This window comes from Ixodes scapularis, unplaced genomic scaffold, assembly GCF_016920785.2.
Source record: "Ixodes scapularis isolate PalLabHiFi unplaced genomic scaffold, ASM1692078v2 PGA_scaffold6__148_contigs__length_123643588, whole genome shotgun sequence".
NCBI classification, from domain to species: Eukaryota; Metazoa; Arthropoda; class Arachnida; order Ixodida; family Ixodidae; genus Ixodes; species Ixodes scapularis.
In genome coordinates, this window is record NW_024609881.1 from 82,296,606 (window position 1) to 82,319,936 (window position 23,331).

General features: G+C 47.2%; 2 protein-coding genes across 3 annotated transcripts in view; both read left to right on the forward strand.

Moving 5' to 3' along the window:
• The window catches only part of LOC8030253 (TATA element modulatory factor), a 41,607-nt gene extending 36,564 nt beyond the window's left edge, over positions 1-5,043 (forward strand). Inside the window, exons 23-25 of the mRNA XM_040213986.3 lie at positions 347-472; positions 3,118-3,228; positions 4,735-5,043. Of these exons, the coding sequence (XP_040069920.1) occupies positions 347-472; positions 3,118-3,228; positions 4,735-4,764 (267 nt within the window). The 3' untranslated portion in view covers positions 4,765-5,043. The remainder of the gene's footprint in view (positions 1-346; positions 473-3,117; positions 3,229-4,734) is intronic.
• A 2,079-nt stretch (positions 5,044-7,122) lies between these two features.
• Positions 7,123-23,331, forward strand: part of LOC8030256 — a 50,044-nt gene continuing 33,835 nt past the window's right edge. Inside the window, exon 1 of one of the 2 annotated variants that reach the window (XM_029994556.4) lies at positions 7,123-7,583. In XM_029994556.4, coding sequence (XP_029850416.2) covers positions 7,475-7,583 — 109 coding nt within the window. In that variant the 5' untranslated portion in view covers positions 7,123-7,474. The remainder of the gene's footprint in view (positions 7,584-23,331) is intronic. The other variant, XM_002399493.5, reaches the window with a different exon arrangement.

The window sequence follows — 23,331 nt, forward strand, 5'->3', positions numbered from 1 at the left end:
AGCGTACAGTGATCACGTGGTTGGTGCCACGCCAGGTTACGTGGTCACGTGACGACATCACAGCGCCGTGTAACCACATAACTCGATGTCGCAGTGTCTCGTGAACACTTAACATGATGTTCCAGTGTCACGTGTGTCTGAGGACGTCTCACGTCGCAACACGATGTAAGTGGTGTCACGTGATGCGATCACAGAGTTGGTGTGACGTGACCACCATCCGATAAATTTAGCGGCAAAATATTGTGTCATGCTATAGCAGCGCCCCTCAAGTCCGCATTCTGCCTCATTCTGACTTCATGCATGGGATAAAGGCGATTGATTTTTGATGATGTCTTTTTGTGTCCAGGGCCAGATTGGGCAGTTGGAGCGGTGCCGGGAGTCGCTCTCCCAGGAGCTCATCTCGCTGGCCGGGAAGCACGAGCAGTGGGAGCAGGAGTTGCAGGAGCTCAGGGGGGTCAGGAAGCTATATGAGGTAAGTTCGGCAAGTGTTATCGTCTCCCAGGCCCACGCATGCAGCGGGTTGCGGTCCCAGGGGTCTGACTTTGGTCGAGGTATGGTTCCTGGAACGAGTCTCCGACTGGTGCGTTTAGTGTCTTATCCCGCCCATACATCAAAAGTGGTCCCGAAGTGGCAACAAATGACGTTGCAGAAGCCGAAGTGTCATGCCGTTGGATGTCGCAATCCTGGCAGTTGGTCGTAGAATTGATGCAAAAAGCACGAGTAAATGCGAGTGTCGCTGTCATCATGGCGTCCCAACTTCTGGCCGCCAAAGCTTCCGTGAACTGTCACACCAGAGAGCGACCTGCAGCAGAACAGATGCCTGCTACTTCCGCCACCACCGCTGGAACACCGCCGGGATCGCGACCGGCGACAACATGACACTTTTACAACGTCACCAGGCAGAAATTGAGGGACCACTTTTTTGAACGCGGTAAACAGACTAGTTGAAGTCGCGTTCCAGGCACCACAGTCGAGGCAAGAGCAAGAGCATTCTTGGCTGTCGATCGGACGTTGCGCCGCGGGTTGCGCGTGGTCAGCCAATGAGATATTTTTGACTCACAATCCAGTAATACCGTATTTACTCGAATCTAGGCCGATAGTTTTTCCAAAAAAATTAAATCCGAAACTCGGGGGTCGGCCTAGATACGAAGATCTGGCTCCGCCATGACCGCGGGACGCCATCTTGTCTACATCGCTTCGGGAAGATACGCTGTGTACCACGGAACGCACGGAACGTTTGTCTCTACTCGACGCTATGGCATCGACCAGTCGATGCCACTACTTTGCGGCTTTTAAGAGGAAAGTTGTCTTGGCTGCTGAACACTCGTCCAACCTGCAAGCCCAGCGTGACTTCGGCGTGGACGAAAAAAATGGGCGTCGCTGGAGAAAGCAGCGTGGTCAGCTCCTTGCATGTGCGGCAACAAGAATGGCGTTCTCAGGACCGCGGAAGGGAAGGCACCACGAGGTGGAGATCAAGGTCGCAAACTTCATCAGGGCCCAAAGAGCAGCAGCACATCCCAACGGAACTGGTAGTAAAGTCGTTCCGAAAGTGTTGCATCTCGAATGCCCTGGACGGTACGGATGACCACGCGTTGTGGGAAATGGACAGTGACAAAGAGGACGACGAATGATCAGGAAAAATGCGGACATTAACATTGAGCATACCGTCGGATTCGTGACCGAAGTAGTGCTGTACATTGCAGATAAATTGCGTTCTGTGTTTAATTTATGGTGTTTTTCCTATACGTTTTGGTCGGCCTGGAATCGAGAATTTTTTTTTTTTTTTTCGGCCCTGCCGTTTTTGCGGGGTCGGCCTAGAATCGATGCCGGCTTAGAATCGAGTAAATACGGTATTTTGGCGAGAATGTCTCACCGACGTGCAGATAGCGAGAGAGGTCTCACGGCCCGCGATGTGCTTGTCCTTATACACTGTTTCACGATAACTTGGCGAACTGCAGATGTTAGGGCCCCGCAACCCAATAAGAGCGTCGGAGTGAGGCACGTCACCCGATGTCACGGGAGCATTTGTGTCACCATGCCAAATGCAAGGCACGAGGCTTGGAGGAACCAGCTGTCGTCTGCTAGCCAAGAGTGGCCTGTTCCGAAACCAACCAACTACGGATGAACGTCCACCACAGCAGCATATCCGTCTGCTAAAATAGCGAGCACATCGGGAACAGTTCATGAGACAACCATATGCTCAATTTAGCCGGGAAACTATGATGGGTGTAATGCCACGGCACAGTGTGATGTTTTCAGCGGAAACTGCCGACCACACGGCTGCAATTGCCAGCGATCACCAACCGCAACGTCACTACAATGCGAAAAAAATCGGGAATGGATATCGTCACTTTTTTTGTTTAAGTATAATTGAAACTAATAAATTTGTGTTTATTTATTCTGTATTCTTCATACCTTCTCGTTAGAGTTTGAGGTGCTGTCGCCCACGGGCTTATTGAAGATAGCTTGTGCGGTGTGCTCATTGAAAAGGGAAATGTGGAGACACGAGAAGGAAGAGGAAGGGGGGGGAGGGGGGGGGGGGGGTTACACAGCAGCGACCTCTGCCCCCCCTGTGCTCAGACTCACAACCAGGTTTTGCTTCCCTTTCTGAGACAGTCCGGAATTCCCCATTCTCCCCTTCGTTCACGTCTCCGGTCTCCGCTCAAGATAAGCACCACAGAGTTGAATACGGAGAGAAAAGCCAGCAGGCGTCACAAAGGGGAGCTGCTTTTTCTAAAGCGCTTGATAGCTTACTCGCCTGCAGTATGACTTCCAGTGGCTGGAAGTTAATAGAAAAAAAAAAAAAGAAAAAGGCATGAACGGCTCTAAAGTCTGGACACTCGTTACACTGGGTTTTCAAGCCGACGTCGTAGGCAATTATTTGTATACAAAGCTCCTTCATCTTGGGGTAGCAGAAAAAATTTTAGGAAAGGTGCCCGCCACCCCTCGCCTCCCCTTGGTGCCGTCCCTGACTTTGTGGACTCTTGACAAGCTATTGACGTCTCTGAGTTTCTGGTACGATAAAGTTTAACCCTCAGCGTGCCTTCATTTAAAGTTTCGACTCTTTGTAAGGGTGCCCGTGTTTATGTGGGACATGTGCACGCTTTCCCTTTGCAGGAGACGAACCAGAAATACAACACCCTGCTCCAGATGTACGGGGAGAAGGTGGAGGAGGCCGAGGAGCTGCGCCTGGATCTGGAAGACGTCAAGTCCATGTACAAGGCGCAGGTGGGTGCGCCGGGCACCGGTAGCTGAAACAGTGGCATACACTAATCCCTCGTTATAATCAAATCACTTTCTTCGAATTGTCGCTTTTTTTTAATGTTCAACGTGGTCCCGACCGAAATCCATGCATTTTGAATCGGATCATTTTATCTGTATCGGCGGCCGACCACGCTTATTACGAAGGCCGAGGTGCCGAAAGCACGCAAGTTTACACAGAGGCGCACCTTTGCATCGCCGACGATTGCAGAAACGCTGACGATTGCGGAAATGCAAAACATCCTATGGCTGCTCCGAAACAAAGTGAAGTTCAGCGGCAATGACAGTGTTCTTGCGATGCCTGGAGCGGTTCGAGGAGAACTGGTGCCCGGATTAAATTACCGGCAAACTCCACTTAATTATTTTTTTTACTCGGTGGCTCTGCCACTTGTTGCTCATGACCAAGGTTTGTTTGACTACATATACGGTCAGAGTGTTCCTCAATGTTCCCGTCCACTTGAAAGGCTGCTGGCACTGTTCTTTTTACTCTGTCGTTTTTATCGAATTACTGCTTATATCAAATTTTTTTGCCAACCCGTTGACTTCGGTATAGCGAGGGATTACTGTACGTGACAATGATGCATGTATACCATTTCTATAGATTATGGGCTCTGCAGCTGGGTTCCTTGGAGCCCAAGGGTTTCCCAGAGATCCCTGAGGGGCTTCCCAGAGGTCCCCGAGGGGTTCCCCAGAGCTCCCGAATTTCCTCGACTGTCTCCAACCCCATGTGAAGCATTTTACTCTTTGAACACTAGTTTAGGTTCTCCAAGACGATGCACTTCTTCAGCGTCATGTTCGGCTTGATGAGGTCTGTCTATGTTTGCCCTTTCGACGACATGTATACAATAGGAATGGAGAAAGAGGCTTCGACGGTCAATCTTAGGCTCAAGTTTCAACTTTTATGCCGAATTAGTGACACATTATTCTGACAAGTTATACGTTAGCACCTATTGTGGAGTGTATGTTTAATCAACTGTGAAATGATACCAGAAAGAGATCAAGCGAACGACACGTTTGCTAGCAACAGAGAGTCAAACTACTGAGCACGCACTCAGACGTCTCATTGAAAGCACCGTTTCACCCCGCACCTGCGCAGAACGGGAGTGAATGGGCATGTTTCAACTGAGTGAGGCATTGAGTCAAGAACAGTGACTATGTAAGAAGATGAGAACAAATACTTTCTGGTTTGTAGTCTAGTCACAGAACAGTAGGCTCTTTTAGGCTGCATTCACCCTGGCGTTCGAATTGCAACCGCGAAGCAGGTCCGCTCGTTTTCATTATCAACTGCGCGTGAATTTGTATTGCATCTTTAAGCAACCACGTTTACAACCGCTTTGCGAATGCGGTTCACTCGCTAGTTTGAATGCGGCGAAAGAGAGGTCTGTTTTCATTGCACAGTGTTTCCGTACATACATCCCTTCGGGTGAGACGTCACATCAAAATAACTGCACCTGGATCGTTTTCTCCTTGCAGATCAACGAGCTGATAAACTCGAAACAGTGAATGCCAAACTGCAGAACGGAGAAAACGCGGCCACCGCTCAAGCCACGCCCAAGTTTGGACACAGCGCCCGCATGCACGCATTTCGTCCACCCGAGCTGCTTCGCCGGGATTTTAAATGGGGGAAAGGGTGAACCTAACGTCAGGGAGTGTACATAAGAGATTTACACGTGTATATGTAACTGTATAGAAGCTGGGGAAAGGCAGGAGGAACCGTAAACGACACGGAGCTGTCACTTTGCCTCAAATAAACTGACCTGTTTCACTGGCGGTTGTTGTGAACGGGTAGACCGGTGTGCATCATTCCTTGTGACGGGATGGTCAGATTTGCATGGTTTTGTTGTGCCTTCAAGGTTCTCCAGACTTGTTTGGTATGTGTTAGAGGCACTAGTTAGATATTTCACATAATGGCTTACTTTTAAGGGTAAGTTGATCATTATTTCATCACTCCTCTCTTTGAGTGATCATGTGGCTAATTTAGCTATTTATTAAAGTGATTAAATTAGATAGTAGTAATCATTGGTTGCAGACACCTTGATTGTCCCTTTTGTGCACAATTAGTGCTTCTGTACTATTTTTTCCCATTCATTTTGTTTTGCAGAAATTATAAGATAAATTATGGTGTCAAGCAAACTCATTAAACTGTTTTTTGAGTATGAGTGTTTGTAATTGTAAGAGGTTACTAACATCACTCGTTGGAATGGCCACAGTCTCTTCAGCAGTTCGGTGTCAATTAACTGCATTTGAAGCAGCTGAACTACTTAACTGTTTAGAAAAGAAATTAGAAGTGATCCTAATTTACTTGCATCAGTATAGTTGGTATCTTCCAGCCACGTTTGGTACAACTTTGCTTAAGTTCTTCGAAGGCTGATATGAAGTACTTTGTTCCAAGTGCCATGGTATTAGATTGTGAATTTTTTTGCAAGTTCATCCATTAATGTTTTTTGTATCTTTTATGAGCGTAATGCTAATATTAGTTTGGATACAGACTAGCTACTGATGTCCAAGCCAGTCGAACCAATCAAAATCAATTCTGTTTCGGTGGAGATGTCCGGGAGGAAAAGGTAAAGTTTGATGCAACAGTGTGTTGTGTTTTTCTTGTTAGCCATGTCTACAAATTCATCTTGTTAGAGGTGAGTGTTATAATTTATTATTTGCTTTTTAAGGGCTATATTATTTTAGGAACAAACTTCTATTTGCTTTCGAATAAATATTGGGCTGCAATAGGTTTCACCAAGAAAGGACCATCAAGAAGGGAATGTATAACTGAATCGATTTTTCTCGTTTTTAGATTCATCAGATGCTGTAATGATTGCAGCAATTGTTTCATTGCCTTGACAAGCAGTGGAATGGTCTGGACAGCTCAAATAAATATATTTCTTTTAACTGAAGCTTCCCCATTCATAAGTTCACAAAGCAAAATATTTTTACCCTTTTGTATCTTAAAGTAGAAAAAAAAAAGGTATGTATATTTATACAGCCTGAACTTGGTCTGCCTCTCAGCTGCAGATGAGCAATTTAACCAGTGCAGTACGACCGCTAGCCTGGGATCTTTTACATGCACCACGCAGTAGAGATACACGACCGCACGCCGGAACGATGCTCATCCAGATAGAAACGGGCAGGGGTGGGGGGATTGAACCTGGGATCTGCAGCGCGAGCTGGTGTGCTCTATCTAGTCAACTCGGTCACCGATCCCCCTTTATTTCAAATGAATATTTTGCGAAATCGAACTTTTGCTGTCGGTTTAATAATTTTTCAACCCATCTCGTTAACGTCAGCGGCCATTAGGGAGTTTTCGTAGATCGTTTTCGTCTTCGCGCAACGCTGTCCGCAACCCGCTACCATACCCGGAACTCCACAGCCAAGGCCATCGGCGCGCAGGCGCAGTGGCGGCTCCTTCGTTGCGGAGGGCTTAGCGGAGGGGGGAACACGGTCTACGAAACCTTCTTAACAATAGGAAGTTTTCGTAGACCGCGTTTCCCCCTCCGCTAAGCCCTCCGCAACGAAGAAGCCACCACTGCGCCTGCGCGCCGATGGCCTTGACTGGAGTTACGGATATCGTAGCGGGTTGCGGAGAGCGTTACGGGACAGCGAAAACAATCTACGAAGACTCCCTTATATATTATAGAGGGAGTACGTAACCTTCCTAACGTCGTTGACGAGACCAACTCGTTAGAATTGATTAACTCAATACAATAGCAGAGAGACGCTAACCAATACCACTAACACCCTAAGAAAAGTCGTCTGCTCCAAAGCGAGTCGCAACCGACACCAGCGCCTTTCCCGCCCCTGGTGTCCTTTATTAGCACAAAAATGTTATCTTGTTTTTAAGTATCCGTAGTAGTACGAAGTGCATAAGGTTTTCTTTTGCACACTGTTAGCACGGCGGTCACTGCAGATCACTTTACAGGTGTCATAGGCTGCAAATGGTGCTTCTTCGCAAATATAAAAAAAAATATCTAAATAAATGCTCGCGAACTTTTATCCCACCCCCTCTATGCCCTCCTCCTCCTTGTCGGCGAGGGCGAGTAAAAAAAGAAACAAAAAGTGTCGTCTTATAAAAGGCCGTCGAGTGCCCTTTGAACACTGACAAGACCGGTTTGCTTGTGTTGTGGCCGCGGAGAGTTTGGTGTCTTCACCACCACGGCAACTGTGTTTCTGCCGGCCTGTGGCCGCTAGTAACGGCAAAACGGTGAACTCTGCCGCAACTATGAAGTCGTCTTCGGCGATCGTCGTGCTGTGCCTCATGGCAGCGACGCTGCTCGTTGATCCGTGCCTCGGACTTCGACATCCCAGGACCAGATATCAGTACTTCGACGGTAAGTTGTGCCGGAAAACAGCTCTCGTCGGGACGTTTTCGGCAACTGTTTTTCCGACAACGGTTGATTGTTTGGCCAGTATTTTTTTGAGTGCAGTATGTTGTCCTACCCCGATTTTCCCGGCGCGAATATCTTTGGGTGAACTGCGGTTGCGCGCTTTAAAAAGGTAAAAACTCGAGCGCTTCGTCACTGTTACTTTTAAGTTTCCGAAGCTGTAGTCAATCAGTAATTAACCAATATTTCATTATTTTTTTCCCCCTTCTAATTAACGCAAGAAAAGTGCAAGCGATTTCTAACAAAAGTTGAAGCGGTGTACGTTTCGTTTCTCGCGAGCTTGTTATGAAAAGTCTTCCAAGTGTTTTTTGAAAGCTCTTCTCATCAGAGTACCAAAGTGCGTTTCGAAACTTTGGGAACCGTCCTACCTACCTTGCTCGTTCGCGTTTTTTGTTTGTTTATCGTCAACCGAGTGCACCAGTCTGACCTGCCACTGAATCTTGCAACAGCTAGCAGTCGGGCGAAAGCGTTGTACAAACAAAGTGAGCGCGGCTAACGGGCGATCCAGCGCGATCATTTATGCAAATTTTGGCACCGTTGCTGAGCCAAGCGGACCCTCACTTTTACCGTCCTAGTTTCGTACGTCGTCCCAGAAGAAAGTGGTTGTGCCTCGGTTTCGTAGCTATTGGCGGTATTTACGAGTGCTCTTTCGCATCTTTTTATTGCCCGTTTAATCAGGCGACATTAAAAGTTCATTTGGTCCGAATGACCCCTGGCGTGACATGGAAATCTAAACAGCCATTTTAGCGAGAAATCTAGGAGGGACACATTTTACTGCGTGGATCTTTTCCAGCCTTCCCAGCTGATAGGAAGTAGGCGAAGCAGAACGCGTCGGTCGCTATCGTCGACGCAAACCGGTTGTGCTGTTTTTGGACGCCGTAATTTACGTCCGTTGGTAGCCACGATAGGGGTAACCTTACAAATAGCGAAAGCTTTCATAAAAAAAAAAAAATGCTTTTAACAGTGGGGAGGGGAAGTTCGAGGCCGTGGGAAAGTGCTCCTCAGATTTCCCTGCACTAGCTCTGGTCATCTTTCGCCGTGCATACATTATGCAAGGCAGGGCAGTGCGAGTCAGGAAAGCTAGATTATTAAAACAGCGTGATTCGAGGTATAGTTTGAGGCACAATCAAATAACGCAGATCGTACGGCTGTTTAGGGAAAGCTCCCATGTGATTGGCTGATCGGGGGGCGTCAGCATGGCTGCCAGCAACCAATCAGCAAGCTCCTTTCTTGGTTCCAGTTGACGCTGTCAAAAGCAGACCTCGTAATCCCGTACTGATGGGAGAGTCTTCGAAACTCAGCCTGTCATACTTAATTGCTCACAAAAAAACAAAACAAAAAAAACTACTAAGTACGAGTACATATTCAGAAAATGTACTTCAAGTAAAGTTCAAGTTTTCTAAACGTACATAAAATAGTGCTTTAAGTACAGTGTACTTAAAGCACTTCCCAACACTGTATGAAAAGCAAGTGTGCTTCGAACGTGCTTGAGATGTTTCCGCAGATAGTTCTCTCATCATGTCTGCAACCAACACTGCGTGCCTCTCGTACGATACATAAACAGTTTTGACTGTGTTAACGAAAACTGGCACGGTTATCAGGCTGTCTGCTTCGGACCGATCAGCTCCTTGGGACCAGGCGAATTTTTTTTTCAGTCGCGCACCAGTCACAGCTGTGTTTGGAGATTTGTGTTTGTCCTTCGTCGCCCTTGTTCCCCTTCTCCGGAGATTTGTATCGTTATTCTTGTCCAGCTAGCTTGCACCTTTGTATTAATTGCATTATGATCATAACGTTCTGGGTCTGCTTTTTTTTCTTTTTTTCCCTGCTTCGAAATGGCCGACATGAATCAATTAGAAAGCCGGCTTGACTCGATCCTCCAGGTACAACGTTTATTTTGGAATGCGATACTCTAGAACAGGGATCTCCAAACCCCGGGAATGGTCAGCTGTCTTTCCTGCGATGCCCGGCCCGCCGGCCCGCTGCTACAAGAAACAAACATTAACACGTAGAAAAAAAAGAAAAAAAAAAAGAAAAAAAAATCGCTTTTACGCGGTTTACATGCGTGAGCGAAGTTGTCAAAAAGTATGAGAAAATCCGCGCCAAAACGCGGGTTCTCGCCATATTATTTCTTGTAGGTCATAATCACCAACATCGCTATTCGTAGTTTCTTGTTTTATGTCTGTGTAACTATGATCTTTGTCATAACTCTCGCATGCATATATATTGTCATCAGATCCATCATTCTCATTAGTCTTCTGTCCCGTGTAAATATGCCAACGTTCATATGCGCTGTGATTTATACCCGGTGAGCTCTCTGCAGGGTCACAAGTATTTTTGAATGTCAATCAGCAACGTATGGCATTTAAAAATAAAGTACGCATATGTATTCATCCACCGTTACACTTTTTTTTTAATTTCTCTCTCGTTTAAACTTTTGTATTTGAATGGTTATTTAGGCGTATATATCTATACTCATTTTCACCTCAAGAAAAAAGAAATTTTTGCGCATTGTTCATCCGCTGCGCGATGTAGTTCTTACAGGATGTGGTTGTCGGAGCAAGGAGCGATACTTTTAGCGTTTGAAACGTGTACGTTTTGGTAAGATAACATATATCTAATCTAAACTTTGCCTTAATTGTCTATTGAAAGGGGAATATTAGTATAGCTCCGCCAAGAGCCGGACTTTTTTTTTTACTACGGTTCTTGAGGTTAAAACAGGTTATGCGTAGAGCAAGTCGTCTGCTTCTTGTTATTCTTGTTGTCGGCTTCTGACGTCACTGCAACCCATGTGATAGTGGCAGATGAACTTGCGCTCCGCATAGTATTTGGGCATTTATGTTGTCTCGAGACTGGGACGGGTCCCTAATCCGGTCCTTAGCCAGAACGTTTGGAGGGGCCCTGCTCTAGAACATTCAGTGACCTACATGATGTAGCGCAGCCGTCGGCGTGCTCTCGAATCTCTTGCACCGAGCTGTACCGAAACTCGCGCTTGCCGGAAGTGTGCGCTTGTTGTCGTTACGAAGTCCCAGGCCGGAAGTGATCCCGGAACACATACACACACAGGGAGCATCTATCTCTCATTGTGTCGCCGGTGACTCGTCTCTGCGGTTGAGCTGTCACTGTCATCCGGTGCCTTGCGGTCGTCGTCCGTTCGCTGCGGAACTTTGACGAGCGTCTTTTTTTTGTTTTGTTTCGACTCGCGAACTTCGGACGCTTTAGGCGAAGACGAATGCGGCAACTGCAGTCAGTCTTAATTAGAGTGTTGTGAATTGACTTTTTGTTTCAGTTCGAGCTTTTGTTCGAGTGATGGGTCGTTAAGAACACGGAGAATGAAACCCGTCGTGTTAGGGTTAGCAAACGAAGTCCTAAACCGGAGGTTCCTTCAAATTGCACCTCTCTCTTTCTCTTTGTTACTGTGACGTATTTTGCACTGTCCTGTCACACACACACACAAAAAATCGCAATAAAAATAAATGACTAAGAATTTTTTTATTAAATATCGTATTTATTTGATTTAAATCAGGTTAACTTCATTCGCATCACTCTAGCTAGATTGTAGTGACTCCTTATCACTTGATTTACTTTAAAACATGATCAATTCGTCTGATCGCTGATACCAGTGCGGAAGAGAGAATTATTGGAAATTTAATGTACCGTTTAATTAAAGTCCTTTTATTGATGCAATCGCCGCCGCATTAGAACAAAAAGTGCTTGAATTTTTTACATATTTATAAAGCTTTCTTTGCTTTTTGTTTGCATTCTGACTTGATTGCGACGGGCCACTCCTTTTCTAGTTATTGTTTCTCTGTTTTGCGTTCTGATTTTGTTGCAGTAGGACGTTATGTAATTGACAAACGAAGGAAATCGAAGGTAGAAATCAAGCTAGAAGTAACCTCTAGGTGACCCGACCCAGAGGTTACATCTGTGGACATCAACGCGTGATCTTCCCAAAGCTCCATTCTAGATCTCTTGCCATTGCACATGGTCACTTATTTTCTGCTAAAGCACCAGCGATTTTTCCTTCCCATCTTTTTGTCTCAACCCGCGATGAGCGAACGCTGGTGCAATTAGTGGGCGTTTATTCGTAGAGTATTGTAAAATCCCGAGAGATGCCCCACCCCCGAAAGGTAACCCACCCCTATTTTTTTGGCGTGTTTTGCTATTTTCTTTTCAACACCGAAAGATGGCCCACCCCTAGTAATCGTGGTGTTCGAATCCATGATGACCTCGGCGAAAATGCGTCTAGTTAGCTAGCGAACACTGCTGACTGGGAAGTACAGTCATCTTTGCTTCATTGCCCATCGCCGCGATAACAATTTAGCGGAGACACATGCCCCTAAATACACAATTTTTTCAACTCTTCTCAATTGCACACCGAAATTTAGCCCCACCCCTTCTTTTTACCAGATTTTTTCTCGATTTTAGGCGGGCTATTTCTCGGGATTTTATGGTAGTCGCTACCGACAAAGGCGCAGTATAGAGCACAGGACAGTTCGAAAACAACTACTATCGCTTTGGCAGTTGTTTCACTAACAACTTAAAAAAAAAAAAAAAAAAAAAAAACGCCTTCCCTTTTTTTTTTTTGCAAAAAAGAAAACGATATGTGTATATATACATATATATGTGTGTGTGTGTGTGTGTGTGCGTGCGTGTGTATTTTGCCAGACGATTTAATATGGTGTCAGGAGACTAATATTTTGCTACCGAGTCACGTATAAATTTAATAAAGAAAAAAAAAACTCAGTTCTTGTAAACCGAAACTTGAGCACGGAGGCTCATGGCCGAGACGTGTGGACGATGCGCACCGAGGGCGAAATGTCGAGTAGGAGAGAGTTACCTTGCCCCAACTTGGGTCCCCTCGCAGCTTAGGAGAGGGGATCACTAAGAGGATTATCTTCCGTGCAGAAAACCGAGGTTGTAAGTCGGCCTTTGCGAGAGTTCTCGAGGAACACTTGGTGCCTCGCAGAGCATTCTTTCTTGAGGAAACGTCCCACTACGACGGTGCAAACTCTATGTGATTGAACCCGAGCCCGAAACCTAATGTCCGCTGACACATTGATATAAATAAATAATAAGTAAATTTGTGTAATTTCAGTTAAAAAAACAAAAAAAGAAGAAAAAACACGGGACCCGATCAAAAAACTGCAGTGGCAGCTTGACGAAACACGAGCACCATCCGAACACTGCACAGCACTCGTGCCCAAGAATTTTTTTTTTGTTCTGTTCTGTCTGTCCGTATGACTGGCTCATCCCTGCGTTACTGCCCATCTTTTCCCCATAAGATTTCCCTCCCAGTGCAAAGATAAACAATCACTGACTCCAATATTTTATTTTCCCCCGCTTAAAAAAGCCGACGTACAGCTCACACTTTCCACCCTTGCCCGCCTCCTCCTTTCCTATATCCTCTCCACTTTTTACCTTGACCCGACTTGGCTTCCCTCGCAGCTTAGGAGAGGAGGGCGCAAAAGGCACTATCTTCCCTGTAGAAAACCGAGACTGGTACGTTGGCGTCCCTAACTGACATCAGCATCATCAACAACAACGAAAACAACAACAGGTTTTTTTTTATTCCAATACCATCTTAACACATATAAAACTCACCAAAACAAAAATACGTACCAACTTATGCCGAGCGTCCCTAACTGACATCAGCATCATCAACAACAACGAAAACAACAACAGGTTTTTTTTATTCCAATACCATCTTAACACATATAAAACTTACCAAAACAGAAATACGTACCAACTTATGCCGAACAAACTTCAACACACCAAGTCTTCCAATTTCTAAACCACCATTACAAAATTATAGCGCAAAAGACTAGGACGAGAAAGGAACAATCGGACTGGACAGAGTGGCCCAACAATTAATTTTAATTCTAAACAAGCATTTACATATCTTGAATATTGCAACAAAAATAAATAAAAAAAAAAACTTTTTAGATTGCTTAAAATATAGTTTATATTAAGAAATAATGTGAATTTTCCGTAGATATATCCATACACTTTTTTTCGTGCACACCTGACTACTTTACGTGTCTTTGTATGGATGGATTGTTCCGCGCTCAAACCTGTATGGTGGTATGGGAACTCGCTCAGGTGTTTTTATTCTCCTTTCGTTCCTGTCACCCGACCAAATCTCCAGACATATTATAACATAATTAATTATACATATAGGGCGTATATAAGTTCTTATATGATATTTTATTTTGTCATAAACTAATTGGACCCTTTCGTATAATTTGTTTTCTCACTAGGGCGGCTAGCAAGTGATTATACAAAAAAACAAAACGAGCGGCACCGGTAGGGGAACCGATCCGATACGGTATACGATGGGGCCTCCGGTACGAATTGCGCAGGCGCTACCGCAGAAGGCTCTCACATGCGCAGTCCGTACCGGGCGCCCCATCCTACTGTTCCCTAGAACTCTATTGCTCGGGTGTTCGTCGACGTTCTGCAGTCTAACAATGCCGCGCAGTTACGCAAACTTAACGACCCTGTCTTGACTTACAGTTTCCTGTACGGGGAAGCCGCTCATCACCCCTTTCGCTCGTTAAAGGGACGCTTCGGGGCTAATGACACTTTTCCTTGGAAAACGCATACCGTCTGCTCGCTGCGGGGGGGAGGGGGGGGGGGGGGGGAGGGGGCGGCGGCGCTAACGAGTAGAACTAACAGACCACTCGCAGAATTCCTCAAAACGTCGTGCGCGATGGTGCGTAACGATTTTTGGGAACGTACTTGCTGCTCAGACAGCAATATACACTCCGTGCGACGCGACCGGCGCGCCGCCGCGCGGCCGTTACCGAAGGTAGGCAGTGAGAGTCCCAGCGAAACGAAACCACGCCGCGTACACTGGTACGCATTGAAGTCGGAGCGGTGCGGTTGCGTTGGGTTGACAGCATGAACTGCTGCGTCGTTAAGTGCTCCAATATTTATGCGTTGTATCTTGTGGGGACGAAGTTTTACAGTTTTTCACCTCGCCGATGTTTTGTGGGACAGCGACAACGATGGACCGGTCGCGTAAGACGCGAGAAATTTGGTCTCCGGATCATGTCTGCCACTGTGTCGGCACGGCGAACATATTCTACACTGCCGCTTTGCGCTCTGCGTTTGTTTTCGTACCAGTAATGCCATCCCACATTCACGGGTATGCAGTGCGAATTTCGTTGAAGGAATGCCCTCCAAGGAAGTTTCGTCCTCCTCGTACGTGTCGATGATATTTCCGGACCAGTATGGCACGCAGTCTGTACTTCATGAAGGAAGATTCTGACGGTACAAAAAGCGACCAATATGAATCTAAGGAAAACTACAATGAAACTTGGAATGAATGGACAATCGATGTTTGAGTATGGAAGTTTATGTGGTGTGCTTTCTTTTTTGATCGGCCTCCTTTTGGATGTGGAAACACTGACACCCCGAGTCTTGTTGACACATTTTTTTTCTCGGCTTTAGAGCTACCTATCGCAAAGTTGTTCGAACATGAAGTACCGTCCACTGGTACCTTCCTACCTGTAAAGTGTGCACCTCCCGGCCATGATGAGTGGTATTCTCTTGACAGCCTTTGACGGTCAAAACCGGTTCCCATTTAGTTACGCCGCTCAAAAATATTTCCACCTGGTTAAACTATGCCATCTTTCTTAGGTATAATAAGTGTTTTGTCAAGTTACGGTTGTCCAAGACCTGTGTGCCGAAAATCAGCCCCTCGCACAACCAGATTACTACACAACAGCTGACCGCAAAAGCCTTTGACGGCCGAACCGTGTGTTAATTGGCCGGCAAACTTGGTTTTCTCAGCTTTGAACCACCTTTCGTGAAGTTGCTTCAATTGGAATTACAGTGCAGTAGTCTCTTCCTACCTGTAAAGTTTCCATCTCCCACGACCAGTGGTATTCTCTTCACAGTTCTTTCACGGTCAAAACCGTTTCCCATTCAGTTACGCCGCCCAAACCTAATTTCCACCTTGTTTCCCTATGCCACATATTTTTGGTATTATAACTGTTGTGTCAAGTTACGGTCATGTCCAAGAAACTGTGTGTCCAAATCTGCACTTCGCACAGCCCGGTTATAACACAAGATTTTGGATCCAATATTGGATATTCCTTACAGCTTTATTCCTTTATTCGTTAGAACCATAACTTTCACACCTGCTGTCTTAATAAAACTTGGCCCACTTAGTGAACATCTCACTCACCTCCAAATATCATCGTCCCAGCAGTCCTACGTTTATAGCGACGAGCGAAACAAATTTCCCACTGAGAGCAATTATGGTGGCGGCCGTCTTGCTCTTCGGAAAATTTCTCAAACCCCTTTTTCGAGCACAACTAAAGAAATTACTCCTAATAACAACTCAAACTCAATATATAAGGAGGGGAGAACAGCCTAAATGCCTTTCTCAAATCTCTCCCAGCACTCAGGCAAAGTCCCCCTCAACTTATCGGCTCGAAAAGCAAAAGTTTCGTCCGTGCGCGCTTCCGCCGCCACAGCTTCGCACGCGAAAAGGCGCCGCAGGCTGCTGAACGCGCCTCACTGTCGAACGCCAGCTCCTCCACTAGCGGCGCTACGCGCGTTTTTGAAAGCGCCCCCTTTGTTCCCGCACGGAGCGTTGGAGAGTCGAGATAGAAGAGAGAGAGGGAAAGGTTAAGGAGTTCAGCAGGGGAAGCTCTTCCCAGCTCTTTTCACTTTAGCAGAGCGAACGCTGAAGAGGACGTTCACCAACGACTTGGCAAAAACGTTTTGTCCTATGTTTTTTTGTGTTTTTTTTTTTTTCTTTTCACTTCGATGTGTGCGATCTCTTAATAAAATCATTCGAAAACCAGCGCTCTGTCGGCGTACGCTTTCTCCGGTTCTTCGTCTTGTTTGTGTTTTGGGCTTTTAAATGAAGAGGAGGTATATGTCTCCCCTCCAGCGTTCGCTCTGCTAAAGCGGTGGGAGGCGCGTCGGGACACTGGAGCAGCTGCTTTTGTCTCTAATCACTGTTCGAACGCCGGACGCCGGTCTTCGTCTTTCTAACGCGTTCCAGGTGTGAGGAGAGACAAAGGCTTTGCGTCTACCCTCTAATCACTTCATTCAGAGCTCGAGCTCTCGTTTCCTCCTCTCCCTCAGTTTCCACCCGTATAGACCGTTTTACTGAAAGAGGGCGAGAGAGAAAACGGGAAAGGGCTACCGGCGCTTTCCTCCTTTCTGATTGTGTAGAAAGAATGAAAGTCCCGGATGAGAGGCTTCGCCGGTGTTGGGTGTCTGCTGCGCCCGAACTTCTTCGCGCTTTCTTTCCTGTTTTAAACTCGCAAACTTAATTAGAGCCAGAGGCTTCGATGGCAACAGTCCCCCTGTCATCGGGACACCATTGCTGGGTCATAGGGTGCAGGAATAAAAACAGAAAGCATAGAATACTGTCCGAGGACATATGTAGCTTGCAAGGAACCCGGCAAGGCGAGAGCGGCTGCAATGTCTTTGAGCTCCATCGCTTTCCACATGACCCCTGTCTCCGGCGGCAGTGGATTGCGTCCGTAAACCGAAAAGGCGTTTCCCCAACGCCATCTTCTCGACTTCACTGGGAACATTTCGTGAATGGAGCGCGCACCCAACGCTGTACCGCCGATGAACATGGGGTACGCTCGCAATGTGCGTGCGAGTTTTCTCATGATAACTGCTGTTTCAGTTTGTAAAATTTCGTAACTGAATTTATCTTAATAGTGATAATTTGCAGTGCTGACTGACTCGATTTTATCATCTACAACACTTAGTTGAAGGCTCATTTCCGCCGCCGGGTGAGGCTGGAAATTGTTGAAAACGTAGTTCTATTGTTTCTTTGTTTGTTTTTTAATCGCGATCTCCTGCGCGATACCAGAGAGCCGGCAAAAGCGCTCCTTGAAGTGCCGCTGGTGGGTTGTTTCCGTTGACTAAGGCGCTTTGAGGCTCTTGATAGTCGCTGCAGGAACGTCTCGTGTGTTGCCATCTGCGTTTTCGAGCCCAGTGTGCACGTTTCTTTGTTTGAGTCATGGCATCCGCCAGTGTGGCCACGGGGGGAACAGCGGCAGCGAACGTGCCAGCGATAGAAATTGGAGGTGAGTACTCAAAATAATGCGTCAAATAGTAAAATAATTCGTGGCTGCTTCGAGGCTTTCTGCGGTTCGATAAAAGTACATCTAGAGCGTCTTCGTCGTTCATTCACAGGAGATATAAGAACAGGGACACGAAGATAAAGACAGCACAGCAAGACGATATGTAGCAGCTCCGGGCGTTTACAAAGTGAATTGAGGTTCCCGTTTCGTGTATCGCTTGTTGATTACAACTAAAAGCGGCTACGTTGAAATAGGCCCATTGCAAGCAAAAATGTATGAATGGTTCATCATGCGGAAAGCAATGGAGCTTAAAAACATTCCAGCCGTACTTGCCTTGCCGGATTCCATGCAAGCTATATAGGTCCTCGTACAGTATTCGACGCTTTCTGTAGTTATTCGTGCACCCTATCACCCAGCAATGGTGTCCCGATGACCGGGGGACTGTCGCCATCGAAGACCATGGCTCTAATTAAGTTTGGGAGTTTGAAACGTAGAAGAAAGCGCGAACGAAGTTGGGGCACTGCAGACGCCCAACACCGGCCAAGCCTCTCATCCGGGACTTCCACTCTTTCTACACAATCAGAAAGGGGGAAAGCGCCGGTAGCCCTCTCCCCTTTTCTCTCTCGCTCTCAAAATGGCGCTACCCACGATAAAACGGTCTATACTCCGTCCGACTATGCGCCGGGCGCTTTGCTGCGCACATCTGGGAGGTCACGTGACACTCACGCGGAATGGGATTGGCTTCGACTTCGATGGCTCGTGGCGCGCTCTGGTGTCCATCGTATGGCGAAACGGAGTGTACAATAGGGAGTTCTTGTAGACCGCGTACCCTCTCCGCTAAGCCCTCCGCAACGAAGAAGCCGCTACTGCGCCTGCGCGCCCGTGACTGTAGAGTTCCGGCTATCGTAGCGGGTTGCGGAGGGCTTAGCGGAGGGGGAAACGCGGTCTACGAAAACTCCCTCGCCCGTTCGTCCACGTCCCTTCCGTCGTCTGCTGCGCGGCCGTATGTGTACGCTCTGTACAGCCGTTTCCCAGAATACCTTTCGGCGCCGGCAGAAGGCGCTGCACGTTTTGCAAATGGTGGCCCGAAATGTTAGTGGTGGAAAAGCGTGACGTGACTAGGGATGTCGCGAAATTTTCTCGAACCGTAATTTTAGGTCGAACTTTCGGGGTTCGACTGGTTCAACGAACTTTCGAACTTCTAACCAGATTCGACCGGTTTGACTTTGTGGACAGTGTGGGCAGACCTTGATACTAGCATGTCTAGGTTTGGAGAGCATTTCTTTTTTACGCACAGGGTTATTTTTATTTTATGAACAGTTGCAATTAACAGAAACTAATTCTAATCACTTAAGAAGTTAATAACTTAATTTGCTTGTACTGTATTAACTGAAATAGTCAATCAGTGCTGTCCTTAATTCATCCCTTAGGTATCACCATCCAATATGAAGGCAACTGGCCAGCCTGTCGCGCATGCGCTTAGCAGTCGAACTTGAATCGAACCCTTGTCGAACTTTTCACAAAAAGTTCGAAAAAGTCCAACCTGGTCGAACTCGAACCTCGACCGGTTCGCGACATCCCTAGTCGTGACAGCTGACCCAACTGGTCTCGAGAGTGACTTGCAGACAGTGATGTAGACCGATTTCACCGAAGGTTCGGCGCATGCGTGACACCGACATAACTTTGTTCCACGAGAGGCAGGCGGCAGCACACGAGACGCAGGTGGCAGCACACGAGACGGCTCGTGCAGTCTCGTGCTCTTCGCGGGCATAGTTCCGGCGAGGTTGTGGCACACCTGGTTCAGACAGTTGCGTTTGTCTGCGTTTCGGCTACGAGAAAGCAGGACATCCCTGCTGCTTATATCGCGTGCCAAGAGCATTCCTTGGATTGGATTTCACGCGCCCTCCTCGTTCGGTGCTCCTTTTCATCGTTTACAAATTTGGTTCGTTTTTACGTATTCGACCCACGAGTCAAAGAACAAAACAAGACACATGAACAGCCTTTGGTGCCGGAGCGGATGCAGGCTAAGGACTGAAACTCGTTTACTATAGAGCAAAAATAAAACGAAATAAAAGAGAAACAAACGACACGGGAACGAGGCTTGTTTGGTCTACGCGCGATACGCGGGGAGCGATTGTTTCGGTCTGAATATCCGCGGCGCGCGCTAACTCTGGTCCTCAGTTGCCCTCACGAACCGGGAAAGGCATTGGACATCGTGTGCATTCGCGGACTGCACAACACCCGTCTGCTTGCAACTATATGACTGGTCGAAGCCCCGGCTCGATTTGCTAGTATTACGGGGCTTGGAACGCGTCTCCGATTGGTGTGTTTATCGTCCTATTCCGTCCATGCATCCAAAGTTGTCCCGAAATGGCAACGAATGCTTATGTTAAACATTATGTTAAACTCATTCTGTTAAACTCATTATGTTTAACATCTCATTATGTGTAACATCAATCGGAGACGCGTTCCGGGCACTGTAAAAGCCCGTTCACACAGTTGCCGCCGAGTAGGACCGACAAGACCGGTTTTTAAGCCTCTTCCGACGGCTTAGGACTGGACGTGCTGCTGCGGAACTGGTCCTAAGTCTTGTCTCAGTCGGTTGCAAGTGTGTGAGCGGGCCTCAATAGTATCACATTCGCATGAGCGTATGGCCTTGCGCTCTTCCATAGATTAGAGTAGAGGCCGCATCTCGGAGATAACGGGGCCTTAGTGCTGACTGTTATACGTCATTTCTTAGAGGCCTCGCTGGGTTGTTAATCTTGAAACGACCTCCCAGCGGAGGTCGTTCATCTTAAAACATTGACGGCATGAGACAGCGAATCTATTGGCAAAACGCGACGGTGAGCAGCGCACCGTCGCGTTTCCTTGTAGATCTCCTTGCGTTTAGGGTGGCTCGAGGATGTTTTATTGGCTGCTTATATGCGTTTGGACAGCCGCAGCTCGCTTGGATCCACGCACTTTTCCTATCCCCTCCCGAAGGCATCCCCTACGGTTTTTTGGACGTTCCTGATGACGAAAAAGTTTTCACTTTCAGAGTTTGTGTTAAAACATATCCCGTTTCACCCCTAAGAAAGAAAGAAAGAAAAAAGTAAGTTTTACGCATATAGTTTACACATTGCGGGAAACAATTCTACATTTGTCGGTTGTCCCGGAAGTTAATCATGTATTTTTTTTTCGCGTTTGAATCGTGTATGCGTTTTTATAGAATGACTAAAAACTGATCTTAGATGCCCGTACAAGCTCAACAAAGCCGCGTTTTTTTTTTTTTTTTTTTTTTTTTTTTTTTATTACGGTTATTGAAGTTAAAATGAGATTGGTGTCGCTTGGGTAGAGCGTTCAGATGACCCCATCTTGTGAGACAATATAAAGTTTCCCCCAATATCTGTATTCATAAAAAAAGAAGACTTTTAATCCGTAAATGTGTAAATATGCATTATTACTGTATGCAGGAACACGCGGCTAAAACGTCCGGCTGGTGCGGTGACGTCACCGCTGTCAGCGCATGCGCAAAAGCTCCGGCCTCACGCGAACCTAGTTTCTGTCGCTGCACAGTGGCCACACCTGTTTGGTGGGCAAACGCCGGATTGTTTGCGAACATCGCGTTTGCGTATTTTGTACTGAATATGTGATCCTCGAGACACATGACACGAACCGTTACACACTGTAAGGTCCCTTTATTCGCGATTCCAGCGGCCTGTAGGGGTCGCTACTCTCGACAAATATGGCCGCCGAAAACAGCCCGTCATGTGCCAACTCAACACAGAACTACAACAGAACGCTCGGGTCTGGAAAGTCGTGACTTGAATATAGTTTGCCCCGAATTTTTATACACAGCATTCAACAGCTGCGGCGCTTTGTTCGCCTAAGCGATAAAGTACATCGAGGGGCTTTAGTAAGCGCGCTGTTTAGCCATTGGGGAAGCGACCGAAGTGCTACCCACTGTCCTTGTAAAATAATTGGGGTTGTGTGGATATTTATACAGTATGTAGTATGTCAGCCATTTCAAAGCTGTGACGAGTCACTTGCTGTAGATGAGCAATTTAGCCAGTGCGGTACAACTGTTAGCCTGGGGTCTTTAACGTGCACCACGCAGTAGTGATACACGACCGCACGCCGGTACGATGCTCATCCAAATCGAAACGGGCAGAGGTGGGGATTGAGCCCAGGATCCCTGGGTTTTGCGGCGCAAGTTTTCGCTCCACGTGCTCCGAGCTGCTGGTTTGTGCTAGCCCACTAGGCTAGGTGGTAGCTTGCTCCACCTAGCCTTTAAATAAAAAACCAAAAGTATGATTCATCCCTTCGCCCTTCTCAGTCGATTTTCTTCCCCTCTGCAATTCTGCAGCTATCACGAGGCGGTGTGGGGTGTCACCATAAATAACCCTTAAAAATAAAAAAAATAAATGTATGTTTTTTTTTTCTTTGCGAGAGAGTCGCCGATTTTCCTCCAGTGAAAGCGTCAAACCTCGTCGGCGTAATTGATGCGTACCCACGGTTTCCAGACTGGCGCCCAAACAAAGCGTTTTCCATAGCCACGGTGGCCAGACTATGCGGAGCGCAAGTTCGTCTGCTTCTTTTGCGGGGATTGTGGTGACGTCACAACGCCGAGCTCTGATTGGCTCTGACTGGAGGATATAGTGGGTAGACCTCGAAGCAATTGCTGCCTTGACGTCTAGCCGTGAAGGCAGCTTGCTTCGTCTGATTGGCACCGATCCTTCCGATCGGAGCCAATCAGAGGTCGGCGTCTTTATGACGTCACCACAACTCCCGTAAAAGAAGCAGACGGACCTTTGCTCCGCATAGCCTTCGAAGCGCGGCTGCTCGCAAAACGTGCATAGTGGGTGCGTAGCTCGTTCTCTGTCGTCGTTCCGACACGTTCGAAGTTATCGTTCTCGGAAACCATCAAAGTGGCGCGACTATCGAATGGGCGGGCATGTACTTAACGTGCTTATCCCCGTATAGATGGGCTGATGCGTTGGAGGCGTATCTTTGAAGAAAGCGCCGTCCCCGCGCGCCTCGTATGATACGACTTATCTGAGATAACACACTTTTCTGGGAGTGTATTTGTTTCGGAGTCAGACGACAGCGGTCTTGCCATCGTCTTCGATCGGCTATGATCAGAGGATTATTCTTTTTTTGCGGCTGTGCAAGGGTGTACTTCGGTCGGGTGCGAGCTGATAGCGAGTTCGTTTCACGGCACTCGTGCCCACGCGTGCCCACTCGCAGCGTGGAACGGGTTCGTTTCGGCCGGCACTCCACGAGTGGTTGCACTCTCCGAGTTCGTTTCAGCGCTGACACCCCACGCGTGCATGCACTCGCTGCACCGAGAAAATCGGGAGTGCGCCAAAATGCAATCCCGTCATGCCTCGCTCCGGCGGGGCCGGCGAGGAGCGGGAGCAGACGACGAGGGTTCGTCTGCTACGATGTGTCGCGGAACCGACCGGAAAAAAAGTAGATTTTCTAATAGAAATCGCGTCCCGCGGGCCACGAAGTCAAGCGCGAGCTTGAATTGTGAGCGTCTGCTATTTCCCGAAGGAAGCAATTGACAACCCGTGATTCATTTGCAGGTTTTAAATCGCTCTGTTGCCGTACAAACGCTGAAATATACCAGTGTGTAAAGGAATGCTCAGAAC